Source organism: Argentina anserina, chromosome 5 (assembly GCF_933775445.1).
Source record: "Argentina anserina chromosome 5, drPotAnse1.1, whole genome shotgun sequence".
NCBI classification, from domain to species: domain Eukaryota; kingdom Viridiplantae; phylum Streptophyta; class Magnoliopsida; order Rosales; family Rosaceae; genus Argentina; species Argentina anserina.
In genome coordinates, this window is record NC_065876.1 from 23129033 (window position 1) to 23145338 (window position 16306).

The 16306-nt window shown below is 44.3% G+C and overlaps 2 protein-coding genes across 2 annotated transcripts; both read right to left on the minus strand.

Moving 5' to 3' along the window:
* Window positions 1-2169: 2169 nt before the first annotated feature.
* On the minus strand, window positions 2170-3895 carry LOC126793416 (UDP-glycosyltransferase 88F3-like). Its single transcript, XM_050519931.1, has one exon. The coding sequence runs from the start codon at window positions 3661-3663 to the stop codon at window positions 2230-2232; it is 1434 nt and encodes a 477-aa protein (XP_050375888.1). The 5' UTR covers window positions 3664-3895; the 3' UTR covers window positions 2170-2229.
* A 446-nt stretch (window positions 3896-4341) lies between these two features.
* Window positions 4342-6764, minus strand: LOC126795762 (uncharacterized). The gene is made up of 4 exons (XM_050522527.1): window positions 6496-6764; window positions 5406-6449; window positions 4601-4668; window positions 4342-4483 (listed from the first exon to the last, which is right to left on the minus strand). Exons 1-4 carry the CDS (start codon window positions 6754-6756, stop codon window positions 4342-4344), a joined length of 1515 nt encoding a protein of 504 aa, XP_050378484.1. The 5' UTR covers window positions 6757-6764.
* Window positions 6765-16306: the final 9542 nt, after the last annotated feature.

Genomic DNA, 16306 nt, shown 5'->3' on the forward strand with positions numbered 1-16306 from the left:
GTTTTGATCTTGCATATATGATTTGAAGCCTTGTTTGGATAGCTATTTGATCGAAATTTAATCAATTATAATCACAATTAGAGAGTTAAACTGAATTTTGTCCTAATATGATGTTCATTCAAAGTATAAGGGGAAAACTGATTAAAATAAAAGTTTTAAAAGGTGAGCTGATTTTACGTATAAAGATAAAGGGGGTAAACTGAAATTAATTCTAAATTTCATTTTATTTAAAAACAAACACTCACATTTATGGCTTTACCTCTTCAATTTACAACATACCTCCATTTTTCATTGAGGGATAATATAGTCGGGGAGTTGAATTAAATTCAATTTAACCTTTGTTATAGTAGAATTGTAGAGTGTCATGTTGATTAATTCTAATTTTTCTATTGTGTTAAAAATCTTATAGTTGATCAATTTTATGAAATTAATATGTATTAATTGAGATTGTTATTTTTAATTTGAAGTGATTAAATCTCATGTTAGAGTAGAAAACGATAAAAATAAAAATTGAATTAATGCCTTTTTAGATTGAAAACATAAGAAGATGAGAATGAGAAACAGAATAAAAAAAATGAAAGGATGTGTAGATAGTAATTAAAAGAGTAAATTTAGAAAATTTAAGAACGAAATAATAGAGATTTAGACAGCAATTATGAAGATGTAACTCGAATCACTCAAAAAAACTCTGAAACACATGTTGGCTTTTCAAATGTTTTGAGCTTATTTTCCCAACCCTAGCTGACCAGGCTACTAAGATAAAACAAAAGATTGTCTTGTGTCTCGATTGTGGAGTTCGTCCTCAACTAAGCTACATTTGGTTGGCTTAATTTCAGTTGTTTTAGCTTCTAGAGTGAGCCTTAAGACATAAATAGCAGTATTGGGTTTGTTGCAAACGAGTGGTAACCTCGGCATTTGTTAGGTATTGAAACAACAAAGTGAACAAACTAGTTTGGTAAAGTAGATAAGTGGGCACATGTTTTTTGTTTTGTTTTAATACAAGCATTATATATCATGGTTGAAAATTAATGGAAGCAATTGAAAGAGGATAGATAAGTTGGCCCCGAACGGTGACAATGGAAGTGTGGAACACACTATCCTTCCCACGCAAAATTGATATTCAGTTTTATACTTTTCCATTTTCCGATTTTACGAGTTTCTGTTTATAGTACTAGATGGTAACATTTTGCAACTTCTAATTGTGGTTGTGGTTGAATATAGGATTGACATTGACATAAACGGTAGAGATTGTAGATGACTTATTATTGTTGAGCTATCTATGAAATTTCTTTTGAGACTTTGAATTGTAGGTGAGGTCATATAATTACAGACTGTGACAACTCTATTTTACGTACTCTTAATTTGAAACAAGTTGTGCTTGAGAGAGAGAGAGAGAGAGAGTGAAAGGGAAGGACATCATGTGTGGACTACGGAAGGGGGTAAAGTTACTATCAGCCTTCAGATCAGCTTCATTAAAATCGAATGACCATAGGTTGATTGACCCGTTGTGTTCCGCAAAAACAGTTCCGCAGGTGAGCGGGACTGTTGTTTCTAAATAAATTTAGCGCACACCTTATCACACTCGCCTCACAAATAAATATTAAGTGTAATTTTTCTAAATAAATTTTATAATCATAGTTATTATAAAATACACTTGACATTTATGTGTGAGGTGTGCATGGAATGAACATAATAAGGATGAGCAACAAATTTATTTGTTGTTTCCCAACAATCTTCTACTGTTTTTGTGTATTTCTTCTATGTATCCAATCACTAATACCATGCTCGACGTAGTAAAATTAACAGCCATTTTGGCAAAATCAGTAATCTAAATGTCACCATTGCCAACCAAACATGCAATATAAAATGGAGTAATTATTCTGTGTACCCGTTACTATGTGACATTGCAATGTGGTATACCCAATCAATCATATTACGTCATTGTATAATTAACATGCACGTGGTAAAAATGACAAAAATTTATTTAACTAATCATAAACGATCACAATACAAAATGAGCCAATAGCATTAAAGAGTATGTCACTTATAATATATAGCGGATATATATAATATTTTTTTTCATAAAATGATATGTCATACACAATCATGCAAGTATACATTTTCTATTCATGCTCATCTAAAGTTATTTAAATTTTCCACATAAAAAGCGATCCAAAACTACTTGACATTCGTATTCATAGTTTCATAAACACAGATTAGAGAAACAAATCATTCAATGGCCTTCACAAAGTTGGCTAGAGCTTTTCTGGAGGAACCAAGCTCTCCCAGAGCACCCAAAGCAATCTCCCGAACTTTCAAGCTCTTCTCGCTGAGCTCTCTTCCATTTTCCGACTCCATCAACTCCCTAACTCTTCTCTCCACTTCATCCCCGGTCACGAACCCATCTCCCTCCCTCTGCTCCACATCAATCGCCATTTTCATGTCCTTCACCAGAACACTCCTGTTCAGATGCTGCTCTGCATAGAGCGGCCAAGCCACCATTGGCACCCCGGCTGTCACTGATTCCAACACCGAGTTCCACCCACAGTGAGTCACAAATCCTCCCACCGCTTCCTTCTTCAGAACCGTCACCTGCGGCGCCCACGACTTCATTACCAGGCCCCTGTCTTCAGTCCTCTCCAAGAAGCCTTCCGGCAAAAGAGCATCCAAATCGAAGTCTTTGACGCCATGAATCTGCTTGCAGGTGCCAGCAGGTGGCTTTTTCACCACCCACAAGAACCTCTGACCGCTTCTCTCCAACCCATTTGCAATCTCTCTCACTTGGGCTTCCGAGAATGATCCCCTGCTTCCGAAACAGAGATACACCACGCTCCGACTCGGCTGCTTATCCAGCCACGACAAGCACTCCTCCTCCGACTGTGCAGACCCGGATGCCTTTTCTTCATCGATCAAGGGTCCTATATAATAGACAGGAGGAGTTGGAGCATGAGGAACACATCGACCTTCAGAAATGGCCTTAATCGTAGCCGGAGTCTCGAGATCTTCAAAAGTGTTGGCTATGATTCCATCTGATTGTGCAAGATGAGAGCAGAAATATACCATGTCCGAATACGCCGGATCGTTCCGATCGAGCATCGGCTCAACCATGTGCACAGCGCGTAAAGGAGCCACCAATCCCGGAAACTCAAAAACAGTGTCGGCCATATCCTTGAAGCTCTCGTCAACTCGTGCATTGATAGTCGGGAAGTACAAGAAGACACCGAGAGCCGCCGCGCCGGAAGTGAAGAAATATAAAGTAGGGATGTTGAGCTCCTTGGCAATGACCATGGCAGAGGTACAGAAGAGATCAATGATGAAGGCGCTGACTTTAGATGTTTTACAGATATCTTGTAGAGCAAGACGGACGTTGGGGTCGTTCTGACGGATGAACTCGAACATTACGGCGGCCATGCTGCGAGTTTGGTCAGGTTGGCTAGCTGCGGCGGTGCGTGGGAAGCGGAGGAAGGAAATGGAGGGATGGGATTGTCTGATGCGATCGATGTAGGCGGGGATGCTCGGTGTGTCGACGAGGCTTCCAGTGGTGTAGAGCACGGTGATGGAGAATTTGTGGGAGTAGTGCTTGAGAATGAGCTTGCCGAGCTCCACCATGGAGATCATGTGCCCCATTCCTGGAGCTGCATAGAGGACTATGGTGTCTGCCATTGTAGTACTGTGCCTCAAATCTGAAACTGAAGGGTGGAAAATTGGAAGTCCTCTGTGAATTGTCTCGGTTTCGTGTATAGTTTTGTAGGTGAGAATCACCTACCGGTGAGTCATATGAGGTGTCTACCAAAAAAAGAAGAAGCACGTTTGTGTTTTTCTACGGTTATTGTGGAGCACATTTGGCTCACACTAAGACCACATATACTAATCAAATGGAGCAAAGAGACTTTACTTCCAACGTGACCAGGTGAGTTGATGAGTCATGAAAGAAAATGAGGAGTTAATTAATTAACAGGTGAGACTTTACTTCCCATATTATGACAAACAAGGATTAGAAGGAACACCAGAGAAAATAGAATACAAATCCGAACGAGTTAATTTAACAGCTAGGACGTTCCTGTGCCTATAGCTTGTTTTTTTTTTTTTTTCGAAAGAACTCGGGACGAACCAAAAACAAAACGTGAGTCACTATATTCTCCAATAGACAGGTTCTTCAGCAAAGAACACATCGCAGAGTTGTAGGCATTTACCTCGCTACTAATTTACATCTATGAAAAAACCCACGTGTAAATGTCCTATGGTCCCATGAGTACCAGATTTACAAACATCACAAAGAAAACGAGGGAAAACAAACATCGTCACTCATCACCTTCAAAATTGGGGCGAGATCCCCATCGGTCAGCAGCACGAACTTCGCAATTTCTTAGAAAGGAATACTAGATGCCAGGTAAGAGCCATTAGTGTCAAGACGTTAAGGATGGACGAGTAGGAATTCAGCTTCTTCAGCTTCTTCAGCCTCTGATTTGTCTCATTAAGACGTCTGTCAACCCCTCGCGGAACTACCTCAGTGGCTCCCTTCCTTCAGGTATTTCCGAGGGAGTTGTGGTCGAAGGTTCAGCAGCAAGTGGCTGACGTTCGGCTTCAGTGCTGGTTCTGCTTCCGACACGCTCTCTTCCTCTTCCTTCTTCCTTCTTCCTTCTCCAACTTTAGTTTCTCAAACATTACCTGCAGTAACGGTATTTTATTTCTAATCAGACAGAGAACAATATAACACAAGATACGTACTATACTATTTATGCACCACAATCTAACCAAGACCCCTGAACCAAATTTAACACAAAACAAGCTCCATCTAAAAATACAACAATCTTACTAAACTGTGGTTTAACATTCTTGTCGGATGTAGTATGATGCCTCCCTGAAAAGGTTGGAAACTTCCATAGGGCCTATAACTATAAGTAAAGCAGTTGACATATTATAGTTGGTGTTTATATTATAGCTGGTACTTGGAACAGATTAATTTTAGCTACTTCCCGAGTTCTGCACAGATATTCACTGACAACTAAATTTTCTCTGTTTTTTCATGATGATACATGCACGAGGTCCTCCTTCCAGGATTAAACACGTACATCTAATCGTTTACAGTTTCTTTTAACAGGGAAAAAGATTTGTGCAATGTCATATGTACTGAATTAGAGACGTACCTTTAAGACCTGTCTCAGAATGTAATGAACTAGGGAAATACAATTAGGTCTCGTGTACCTTTTCATCAAGTAAAATGTTCCACATGCATAAAATCACATCTAACATCTAACAATAAGTAGGTGATAGCACAAAACAAAAACTATAATGCTGATGGTAGCTAGATAGTTCATCTTTGCTAGGCAGGTTTGACATAAAGAAACACACATAGCAGAATTGGCTATAACAACTGCAAGAACATTAATTAAGAGGCTACTTGCCTTAGTGGTTCGTGGCTCCAAGTAGAGCATATTGAACAGAACCATCAATTCAGCAAGCATAAGATTGTAGTTCTGTAAGGCGTCGACATTCCTTGCTGTCAACTTCCGACGGTTCACTAGATGTCCCAACAATGCCATCCCAACAGTACTAGCCATTGCCACAAAATAAACCTTGTAAATCTTGCTCTGCACCATCCCAAACTGGTGTGGGGAAAGCACATGAGACAACACATAGCTTGAAGCCAAAGTTATCCACATAGACATGCCATAAGCAGTGGCAAACCCAAACAAACTCAGCCCGGATGACAAAGGCTCAACTGCTTGAAACAATGACCGCGGAAACTTTAACAGACCATAGATAATATCTCTTCCTTTTTTATACACTCGACTCAAACCCTTATCAGTGGCATCCTTTATATCCTCTGCCCCTCTCTTTACCTTATCAGCAGTGTGCTCCATTGTCTCTTTGGCTTTTTCAGCTGCTTCCTCCACGGTCTCCTTGACATGTTCCGGAGCTTCTTTCAGTTTGGACACATTACCCTGTACATCTCCACGTAAGGTCTTCCCCATTTCCTTCACAGTCTTGGCTGCGTCCATTGCTTTGTCCACTGACTCTTTGGCTCGTTCTCCAACCTCGTGTGTTCTATCGGATACCGTCTCTTTAGCTTTCTCATAGGCATCTCCTGCTGTATCTTTGTCCCTGTGAGCGGTCTCCTTAGCACGCTCTCTAACCTCGTGAGCTCTCTCAGCATCAGAGTCGTAGGCATTTTCCACCACCTCCCCGACCTTCTGAGCCGTCTCCTTGACTCCATGAGCAGTCCCCTTGATAATATCCTTGTTAATGTCTGCGATCTTCCGTGCGGTCTCTGTGACTTCATGTGCAGTTCTGGACTCCAACACACTCGCAATCTTGTGCTTACATTTCCCATACGCATCACAGATCAGCTCTTTTGGGCTACTATAGTGGTGACGATCTTCGTCCTTCTTTGTATACGAAAGGCCTTGGCCTTGTCCCTGCCGATTTGGATGAACTGACGCAGAGGCCTCTTTGATCGATGTTCTCCAAGGCATTATCTAAGGTCCTTGTCACCTTGGAGGGTGTCAAAACCTCGTTGTTAGCAATAGCTGAGCTCCCCTTACGATGTCCGTCGTTTTCCGGCGAGATTGAGACCTTGGTGTTGGGGTGGTGGCCTTGCTGATCTTCATACTCGATGACAACCAATCTGTGCCCGTCTTTCACAATGACTTCCTCTCCTTGCTTCTTTGGGTTCTGTTGATCTGGACTCGGAGACCAAACTCCGGCGCTGACTAATGAAGTTAAAACAAGGAACAACGCAACACCATTCATCATCTTTGTCTCTCAGAATTTCTTCTCCTGATGATTTCAGGGGTTAAAATCTGGGTGTACTCTGCAATTTTATTTGGCGGTCGGTGAGGAACGTAGAGGTAGCTAGAATTGTGAGCTATATGTAGTCGTACAAGCTAGTTCTACTACGTGTTGCATGGTGGTTGCAAACGCGTGTGAAGATTGGACAGATGTTTAGCTCCATTGCTTTGTAAGATTGGTGCGTGTCAAGATATTAGAACCCTGTTATTGGCTAGGGCTTTTCTTTGGTGGCTTGATAGTTGACTGCGACCAGAGGCCATGGCTTGGTTGATGCCTATCATGATTAACCATATACTCGGTGGCTTCATTTGCTTTGTTGGGTGTTGGGTGTTGGGTGTATATCCTAGTTCAATCTCTTCCATATTAAGATTCATCTGATCTCCACACCGCTGTGTTTCCTGTTCCTTAAAAAAAAAGTTATTCATTCGTGTAAAAACTAACGATTACAATCGCTTCGGATGACATCCCTTATAAAATTGGGAGCTATACCAAACCAAATTTGGTTATCATTACTTTTAAAGCATGAGAGGCAAAACTATGAACTATTGAGTTTGCCTCCCTTAGAACATATTGAATCCTAAAATTATCATGACTACGCAACATTTGTCTAATCTCATCAAACATCATACTTATTGTAGATAAATCTGGTTCATTTGAATGAATGGCTTGAATCAATAAGGAACAATCAGATTCAAAGATAACTTGGCCATAATGGAGTGAAACTGCCGGAATATGCCATCTTGTTCCTGCCACATGTTGAACTGGTTTCATGCATGCTTTCACACTTCTTTATCCTCAATCTCACTTCACCAACACCTGTTTATATCCTTTTCGATCACCACGTAACGGCATGTAGTTTAACATTTCACTCACTAATGGTTTCATCAAGACACTATAAAATATTCCTTCACATGCACCTGGTTTTAATTTACAGTTATACTCGCTATATAAATTACAAGGACTCTAGAATCTTCCTCCACTTGGAGTAGAATGTTGAGGAGGTGCTAATCCAAGGGCGTCAAGTTTACTTTCTCAAAAAAAAAAAAATTGACGCTCTTGTTTAGGTCGATGGATGTTGATTTCGTGTTTGTCTCTTGCAAATCCTATAGATATCGTGTAATCGAACAAAATCTGAAGTAGCTAAATATTATATTTTTCTCAATCAAATGTCATTACAACTTTCAACTTAATAGGAGAAATACATCGGTAATCTAGATGCAAATGATTGCTATCCTTCCTCTGTCATCTTACGAACGGAACAAGAAACTGTGAACTTATGAGAACTCTCATAATGGTACATATGATAGACTGTATTTTACACATGAAATCACTTATTATGTTGCTTATCATCCTCCAAAACTAGCGTAGACTAAACCTTGTTCTTTACCTTCCTTCTACCATCAGAGATATGAGGTACCTTGGCAAGCAGGGTAGGAACCATCTATTTTACCTTCTTCGCCTGAGGAGGCCCATTAGATACTGATCCTCTCTGATGACCCTTCCTCTTTCTTATCGCTTCAGAACAATATAAAATTAGTAATCGGTAAATTGTTTTTTGAACAACAACCATTGATTGATCAATAAGGGTTTGTTTCAAGAAAGTCGTGTTTTGAAACCATTGTTTGGGCCTAAAATAATACTCCGGTATTATCTAGATTCTTTAGCTCGTGGACCGGTTATTTGGGAAAAATCTATCGAAGAGCAAGATTACATTCTTTATTGGAATAGATTTCAGGGACTAATGCTGTATAGAATCTGAGTTGAATAAGGAAGGTGAATCCAAATCAACTAGGAGGTTCTCAAGACTTGATCCGCAAGAAAGAACAATCTGTGTTTTCTATATAAGGGGGTCGAATGTGCAAAATAACACACACACAACGTCAAACAAACTATCACGCAACCGCATAGTCAAGTCTCTTCACAGAGCAAAAGTCTGATTCGCTTCGGCAACCAAGTCTCCCATCGGAGTGGAGCTACCCAGATGTACGCCTCGCGCTGCATGTAGCAACAAGTCCGATTAACCTCGGCAACTAGAGTCAAGTCCATCGAGTTGCTAGCCTAGCTTCTAGCAAACACAAAAGTCTGCACTAGTCAGCAATTCCCTACAACAGGAGAGTCCCACTATCAAGGACACATTATAAGCTCTGCTTTTTCCCAAGCGGTCTAAAGTAAGATCGGTCATCTACTTGAGGTGGAGTGAAAGGTACCTAGCAACTCCGGTTGTGTATAGGTCATTCGAACTTCAGCGGTTTATCAGCAACTGTGGAACAATCGTTCGAGAAGAAGACAGTACGTGAGCGCAATCATCATCGACAAGCAAGAGTTGTACCTAACTCAAAGGTATTGGCACACTAAGCAACAACGGAGAACGAAGGTTAGAACCATCCAGGGTTCAAAACCGGGGCTTGCTGATTGTTCTCTCAGGAGATCTTTTTCCCAGCTCGAACATTTGGCACGCCCGGTGGGATAGTGTCAAGATAGCAAGCCAGAATCCTTACTTGCGAGGGTATCTCCTTGCTCGAAACCAGAGCACTCGCATTGTGTTCCTCACAACACAGTGGCTTGCAGAGGTTTAACAACGGTCGATGCATTACTGAAATTTAGAGTGATGACGACACTGGAAGACATGCAAACAACTTTCAAGGAGTTGACAAAAGTAGTCAAGTCTTTGGAGGAGTCATTCGGAGAACGAATGACTGCGGTCGAGAAAACGTTGGATAATGTGTCGCAACTACAGTCGACACAGGATTAGCGTATAGCTGAAACCAACGACAGATTGAAGAAGCTGGTTCTGGGTGCTAACGAGCACGCGAACAATACTCGCTTAGAGTTTGAAGGCTAGGACGAGCGGTTCAAGCAAATCGAAGAAGCGTTGGGAATCCAACGGACTTTCGCCGGGCTTTACGAGAAACAGAACCATGACAAGCCTAATGTCACGAGCTTACTTCTTTCGCTATGCTACTCGTGCGGCCTTAGCAACTCCCTTATGCTAAGTCAGCCTTACTCGCAAACGCCCTGCTAGAACAATTGAAAGGCAAGAGAATATTTCGAAAGAGAACTTATATTGAATAAGAGAACTTACAAGTTTACTTGATAGCTTGCTTGCTAGATTGCTTGATTGTTTGATGGATGAAATGAGAGGGGTGCCTTGCTATTTATAGGCCTCCTCATCCTACTTTACAAGTTCTAGATATTTCTAGGACTAAGTACATAGTAGAGAATTCTAGAGAACTCTCCATAAGTCTACATGACTCTACATGACTCTACATGACTCTAGATGATCCTTGAGTATTCTAGAGAATTCTTGAGTAGTCTAGTTCTACTAACCTCTCCAAGGTTCTAGAGATTTCCGGAAATGTCTCAAGGCTTCTTGAGACTTCCACCGTCTTCTAGGATCTTCTATGACCTTCCAAGGTGTTCCGCCATATTCCGGATCCGTCTAGAATGCTCAAGGTAAAATTTGGCTTAACTTTGGCGGGATGTGACATTCTCCCCCACCAAATCCCGCGATGTCCTCATCGCGCTTCATTGTATTGCTGGATTTTGTCCTTGAACTGCCAAAGCATATCCTCGGACTCCCAGCTTGCTTCCGTATCGGGCAGGCCTCTCCACTTGATGAGGTACTCTTTGTAACTTGGTACGCCTCGACGTCGAATGACCCGATCTGCGAGTACTTCATCGACTTCCTTGTCAAAGTTGGTGATTACCGCCGTAGGTGCCCGATGCGATATGCCCCTTGACGGGTCTTCCTCGTCCTCATTGTATGGCTTCAACATACTCACGTGGAAGACCGGATGTATCCTTAACTTGGGTGGGAGGTTGAGCTTGTATGAAACTTTGCCGATGCGCTTGATAACTTCAAATGGCCCTTCGTACCTGCGGATCAAGCCTTTGTGCACCTTCCTAAAGGCCTTGAATTGCTGCGGCAAGAGTTTCACAAGTACAAGGTCGCCTTCCTTGAACTCGACATGCCTCCTCTTTTTGTCCGCCCACTTCTTCATCCTCTTGGCAGCCTTGTGCAACGCCGCTCGAGCTAACTCCGCTTGCTCATGCCATGACTTGGCGAACTTGAATGCGGCTGGACTCTTCCCTTCATAGTGAGTGGCAAGGGATAGAGGGGTAGTAGGCTGCTGTCCCAAAACGATCTCAAAAGGACTCTTGTTGGTGGCCTCACTTTGTTGCAAGTTGTAGGAAAACTGCGCCACATCTAAAAGCTTGGCCCAATCCTTTTGATTGGCACTCACGTAGTGCCGTAAGTATAGCTCCAAGAGAGCATTGACGCGCTCCGTTTGACCGTCGCTTTGTGGATGGAAGCTTGTTGAAAAATTCAAGTCTGACCCCAACATCTTGAATAGCTCCGTCCAAAATCTCCCCGTGAAGCGCGGATCTCTGTCGCTGACAATGTTCTTTGGAACTCCCCAAAGCTTGACTACATTGCATAGGAATAGCCTTGCTGTCTCCTCCGCAGTGCAGTCGGCTGATGCGGCCATGAAGGTTGCATACTTGCTAAATCTGTCCACCACCACAATGATGCTCCCAAACTGCTCGGACTTCGGCAGGCAAGTAATGAAGTCCATAGAGACACTCTCCCATGGTCTCTCGGGAATGGGCAAGGGGTCTAGCAAGCCCCCCGGCTGCTGCTGGACTACCTTGTCTTGTTGGCAAACTAGACAAGTCCGCACATACTCTTCGACCCCGTCCCGCATCCTTGGCCAATAATACATGGACTTTAATAAGGCAAGTGTGCGTTTCATACCTGGGTGGCCGGCCCATTTGGAATCGTGGCATTCCTTGGTTAGCTCCCTTCGTAAGCTGCCCCACTTCGGTACGTAGATGCGGCGGCCTCTCGTGTAGAGAAGGTCGTCGTCTAGCCAAAACCTCCGGGTTTTTCCTTCCTTCACTAAGGTGATGAGGCTTTGTGCTTGAGGGTATACCCTTAGTCCCTCTTTGATCTTGCTTAGTAATGGGCTAGTGACTTGAGAGATGCTTGCAAACTCCGCCTTGCGGCTTAGTGCATCCGCTACCACGTTCGCCTTCCCGGGCTTGTACTCCATGGTGTAGTCAAATTCCGCCAAGAAGTCTTGCCACCTTGCTTGCTTCGGACTTAGCTTCTTTTGAGTTTGGAAGTAGCTTGTTGCTACATTGTCGGTCATGATCACGAACTTTGTCCCAAGCAAGTAATGTCGCCACACTCGAAGGCAGTGGATGATGGCAGTCATCTCTTTTTCTTGCACGGTGTAGCGTCGCTCCGTGTCATTAAGCTTCCGACTCTCATAAGCAATTGGATGCCCCTCTTGCATGAGAACTCCACCGATGGCAAAGTCGGAAGCATCGGTGTGCACTTCGTATGGCTTGGAGTGATCCGGTAGGCTGAGTACGGGCTCCTCACATATCGCCTTCATCAAGTCTTCCAAGGCTTCTTGACACTCCGTTGTCCATTCCCATGCCTTGTTCTTCTTGAGAAGGTCGGTTAAAGGTGCAGCCCTCGCCGAGTATCCCTTGATAAAACGGCGATAATAGTTAACTAGCCCAAGAAAAGATCTTAAGTCATGTACCTTGGTGGGTGGCTCCCATTCTTGGATGGAATGCACCTTGCAATCCTCCATCATAAGCTTGCCGTCCTTGATCTTGTGCCCCAAGAACGACACCTTCGGCTTCGCGAATGAGCATTTCTCCATCTTGATGTACAGCTGGTTTTCCCGCAAAACCTTAAGCACTTCCCGCAAGTGCTCCACGTGCTCCTGCATGGTCTTGCTATACACCACTATGTCGTCCAAGTAGACGACCACAAACCGATCCAAGTAGGGGTGGAACAATTTGTTCATCAAGGTGCAAAATGTCGCCGGTGCATTAGTTAGACCGAAAGGCATGACCAAAAATTCATAAGATCCATACCTTGTGATGCATGCGGTCTTCGGCTCATCTCCTTCCGCAATGCGCACTTGGTAGTACCCCGAATGAAGATCTAACTTGGAAAAATATCGTGCATGGCCCAATTGATCAAAGAGATCGGCAATGAGAGGAATAGGGTACTTGTTCTTTACCGTGATCTTGTTGAGCGCCCTATAGTCGATGCACATGCGTAGAGATCCGTCCTTTTTTTGGAATAAGACCGGGGCACCGAATGGGGCTTTCGAAGGTCTAATGAACCCCACGTCCAAAAGCTCCTTCAATTGCCTCCTTAGTTCCGCTAACTCCGGCGGCGCCATGCGGTATGCACCCATGGCGGGTGGTTTGGTCCCTGGTTCCAACTCTATCTCATGGTCGATCTCTCTCCTTGGGGGTAGTTTCTTAGGCAGCTCCGTGGGTGATACATCCTTGAACTCTTCAAGAACTGCTGCTACCTCCTTGGGCATGTCATCTTGTGGCCTTGGCTCCTCATCATCAAACTCACTAAGGATGGCCAAGTAGCTTTCCTCTTCCCTCTTGATGCCTTTCTTGAATTGCAATGCCGACAAGACCTTGATGTCTTGCTTTGCTCCTCGGGTTGTTGGCACCACACACGACCTCTCGCCATCCATAATGCATAAGCTATTGGCGAATGGCACCGGGAATGCCTTGACTTGATCATGAAATTCCAACCCCAAGACTACCTTGTAGTCATCCATCGGTACAATTGAGAAGTCTAGGCTTCCACACCAAGCTCCCACGCTTGTCTTGACTCCTCGAGCTACTCCTTGTATGGGGCGGGCAGGTGAGTTTACCGCCTTAATGGAACCTCCTCCATTAGTTGCCTTAAGTCCAAGTTTGCGCGCCTCTTCCACGGAAATGAAGTTGTGAGTTGCCCCCGTGTCGAGCATCGCCGTTGTTGGCTTCCCACATATGGTGATATCCGCGTAGAGCAAACCTTTGGCTTGGACCTTTGGTGTCGAGCGGATTGCATTTAGCACCTGCAAAGACCCCAAATGTGCACCTCCATTGCCACCCTCGGCTTTACCCTCATCTTGATGACTTCCTAGGAGTGCGCTTAAAGCTCTCCTTTGTGGGCAATGCCTCGCCCAATGCGGACCATCGCACAACAAGCACTTGTTGTCATTAGGCTTGTCCCAACTCCGCATGTCCCTTTGCTTGCCTTTATCCTTGAATCTTGCCGAGTAGCTCTCTCGGCGTGGCTCCTCCTTGCGTTGGGTTTTGTCTCCCACACCTTTGGCATAGTTGCTCTTCTTCTCCTTTGGCTTGGTGGACTCTCTTGGACTTGAGAAATCTACTAAGCCTTCGGCCACGGCAATGGCGCTAGCAAGGTCTTGCACTCCACGTCGCCTTAGCTCCGTCTTGGCCCATGATTGGAGACCATCCATGAAGTTGAAGAGAGCATCCTTGTCGGATAGGTCGGGAATCTCAAGCACTAAGTTAGTGAATTCTCTAACATAATCACGAATAGGCCCGGTGTGCTTGAGCCTTCGCAAGCGAGCTCTTGCCTCATCCTCGGCATTCTCGGGATAAAATTGCTTCTTGAGCTCTTTAACAAAGTCATCAAAGGTAGAGATGGTGCACATACCTCTTTCGACATCTCCTCGCCTTCTCCTCCACCACAACATGGCGGTGTCGGTGAGATAAAGAGTCGCGGTCTTTATCTTGGCATCCTCCTCCATGATGCCTACGGCCCCGAAGTATTGGTCTAGCCCCCATAAGAAGTTGTCGACTTCTCGAGCGTTGCGCATGCCTCCGAAGCTCTTTGGCTTTGGCACCTCGATCCGCTTGGCTTCTACGCCGCTGCTGGTACTAGCCCCCGTGGCTAGTGCGCGTTTGCATAGGGCAAGGTCTTCTTGCATTGTCTCCATGCGCGCAGAAACTGCTTGCATCTCCTCCATGCGTGCAAGCATGCTATTGTGCTCCCTTTCATGTACTTCACGCATCCGGGTGAGTTCCCCCATGAACTCCTCGCGAACATTGTCAATCTCTCCCCGCAAGGACTCCTCTAGCTTGAGCATCATGCCCTTGATCGCAGTGTGGATTGCGGCGTCCTCCGCCTCCAAGTCTTCCACCTGGGCTCCCATGCCACTCACGCTCTCTTCCACTTGAGTAAGTCGTGAGTCGATTGCAGCTAACATGTCCTTCACTCGTTCCTTCTTCGGAACCGTCGGGTTGACAAGTTCTTCATGACCCTTCTCTTGCGTGTCGTCGGAAACACTACCAACAGGATTGCCATTCTTTGCCATTGTGTCGAGCTAGCCTCTTGATCGAACTTCGGCTCTGATACCAACTGTCACGAGCTTACTTCTTTCGCTATGCTACTCGTGCGGCCTTAGCAACTCCCTTATGCTAAGTCAGCCTTACTCGCAAACGCCCTGCTAGAACAATTGAAAGGCAAGAGAATATTTCGAAAGAGAACTTATATTGAATAAGAGAACTTACAAGTTTACTTGATAGCTTGCTTGCTAGATTGCTTGATTGTTTGATGGATGAAATGAGAGGGGTGCCTTGCTATTTATAGGCCTCCTCATCCTACTTTACAAGTTCTAGATATTTCTAGGACTAAGTACATAGTAGAGAATTCTAGAGAACTCTCCATAAGTCTACATGACTCTACATGACTCTACATGACTCTAGATGATCCTTGAGTATTCTAGAGAATTCTTGAGTAGTCTAGTTCTACTAACCTCTCCAAGGTTCTAGAGATTTCCGGAAATGTCTCAAGGCTTCTTGAGACTTCCACCGTCTTCTAGGATCTTCTATGACCTTCCAAGGTGTTCCGCCATATTCCGGATCCGTCTAGAATGCTCAAGGTAAAATTTGGCTTAACTTTGGCGGGATGTGACACTAAGGCCACCAAAAAGGCTAGGTCCAACGAGAAAGATAGTGTCGGTAACGACGACGGCAGTGAAGAGGACGAGGCCAGAGGTGATGAGGCTGACAAATCTGATGTAGAGCCTATCAAACTCGCAAGGAAGAAGAAGACGAAGGCTAAAAAGAGAAAGTTCACGTTTGGAAGTTCAAGACGGTCGAACACACCCGAGGTTGAGGCACTTCAAAGGGCATTGGTACTTCTTTAACCAGGCAGGAGGCAAGAGCATCAACACTAGTTCCGTCGCGAGCGGCGAGATGAGCATCGAGAAGAACCTGAGAAAGAAATAGAAGAGGACCATATCCTCACCAAAGAACAGGTTCAGAAGATGATCCAAAAGAGTGTGAGGACCATTCATGGTCATGCTGCCTCCAACATATCCTATACAAGTCCATTCCCGGAGTGGGTGACAGCATGTCCTTGACCCTCGGGTTATCGGCCAATCAAGTTCTAGACTTTTTCAGGAGAAGGGTCCGAGAATGCAGCCGAGCACATCTCTCGTTTCCACAGTGATTGCGGGCCATATGCATCTAATCCAGTCTTCAAAATGAGGGTTTTTGGTTCGTCTCTGTCGGGATCGGCGTTATCTTGGTTCTCCAAGTTAGCACCAAGGTCCATTTCAGATTGGTCCATGCTCGAGATAATGTTAAAACGACTTTTGGAAGTGTTGAGCCTGAAGTGGATTTGTCATCTTTGACTTCCATGTGCCAACAACCAATGGAGTCGCCA

Bases quoted from the DNA above. Each gene is read 5' to 3' on its own strand.
- LOC126793416 (XM_050519931.1), bottom strand. From the start codon at position 3,663: ATGGCAGACACCATAGTCCTCTATGCAGCTCCAGGAATGGGGCACATG.
- LOC126795762 (XM_050522527.1), bottom strand. From the start codon at position 6,756: ATGATGAATGGTGTTGCGTTGTTCCTTGTTTTAACTTCATTAGTCAGC. The intron at 4,669-5,405 runs GCAAGTAGCCTC...CCGTTACTGCAG, and splicing joins TGGAGCCACGAACCACTAAG to GTAATGTTTGAGAAACTAAA. The intron at 4,484-4,600 runs GCAGAACCAGCA...AGGGGTTGACAG, and splicing joins AGGAAGAGAGCGTGTCGGAA to ACGTCTTAATGAGACAAATC.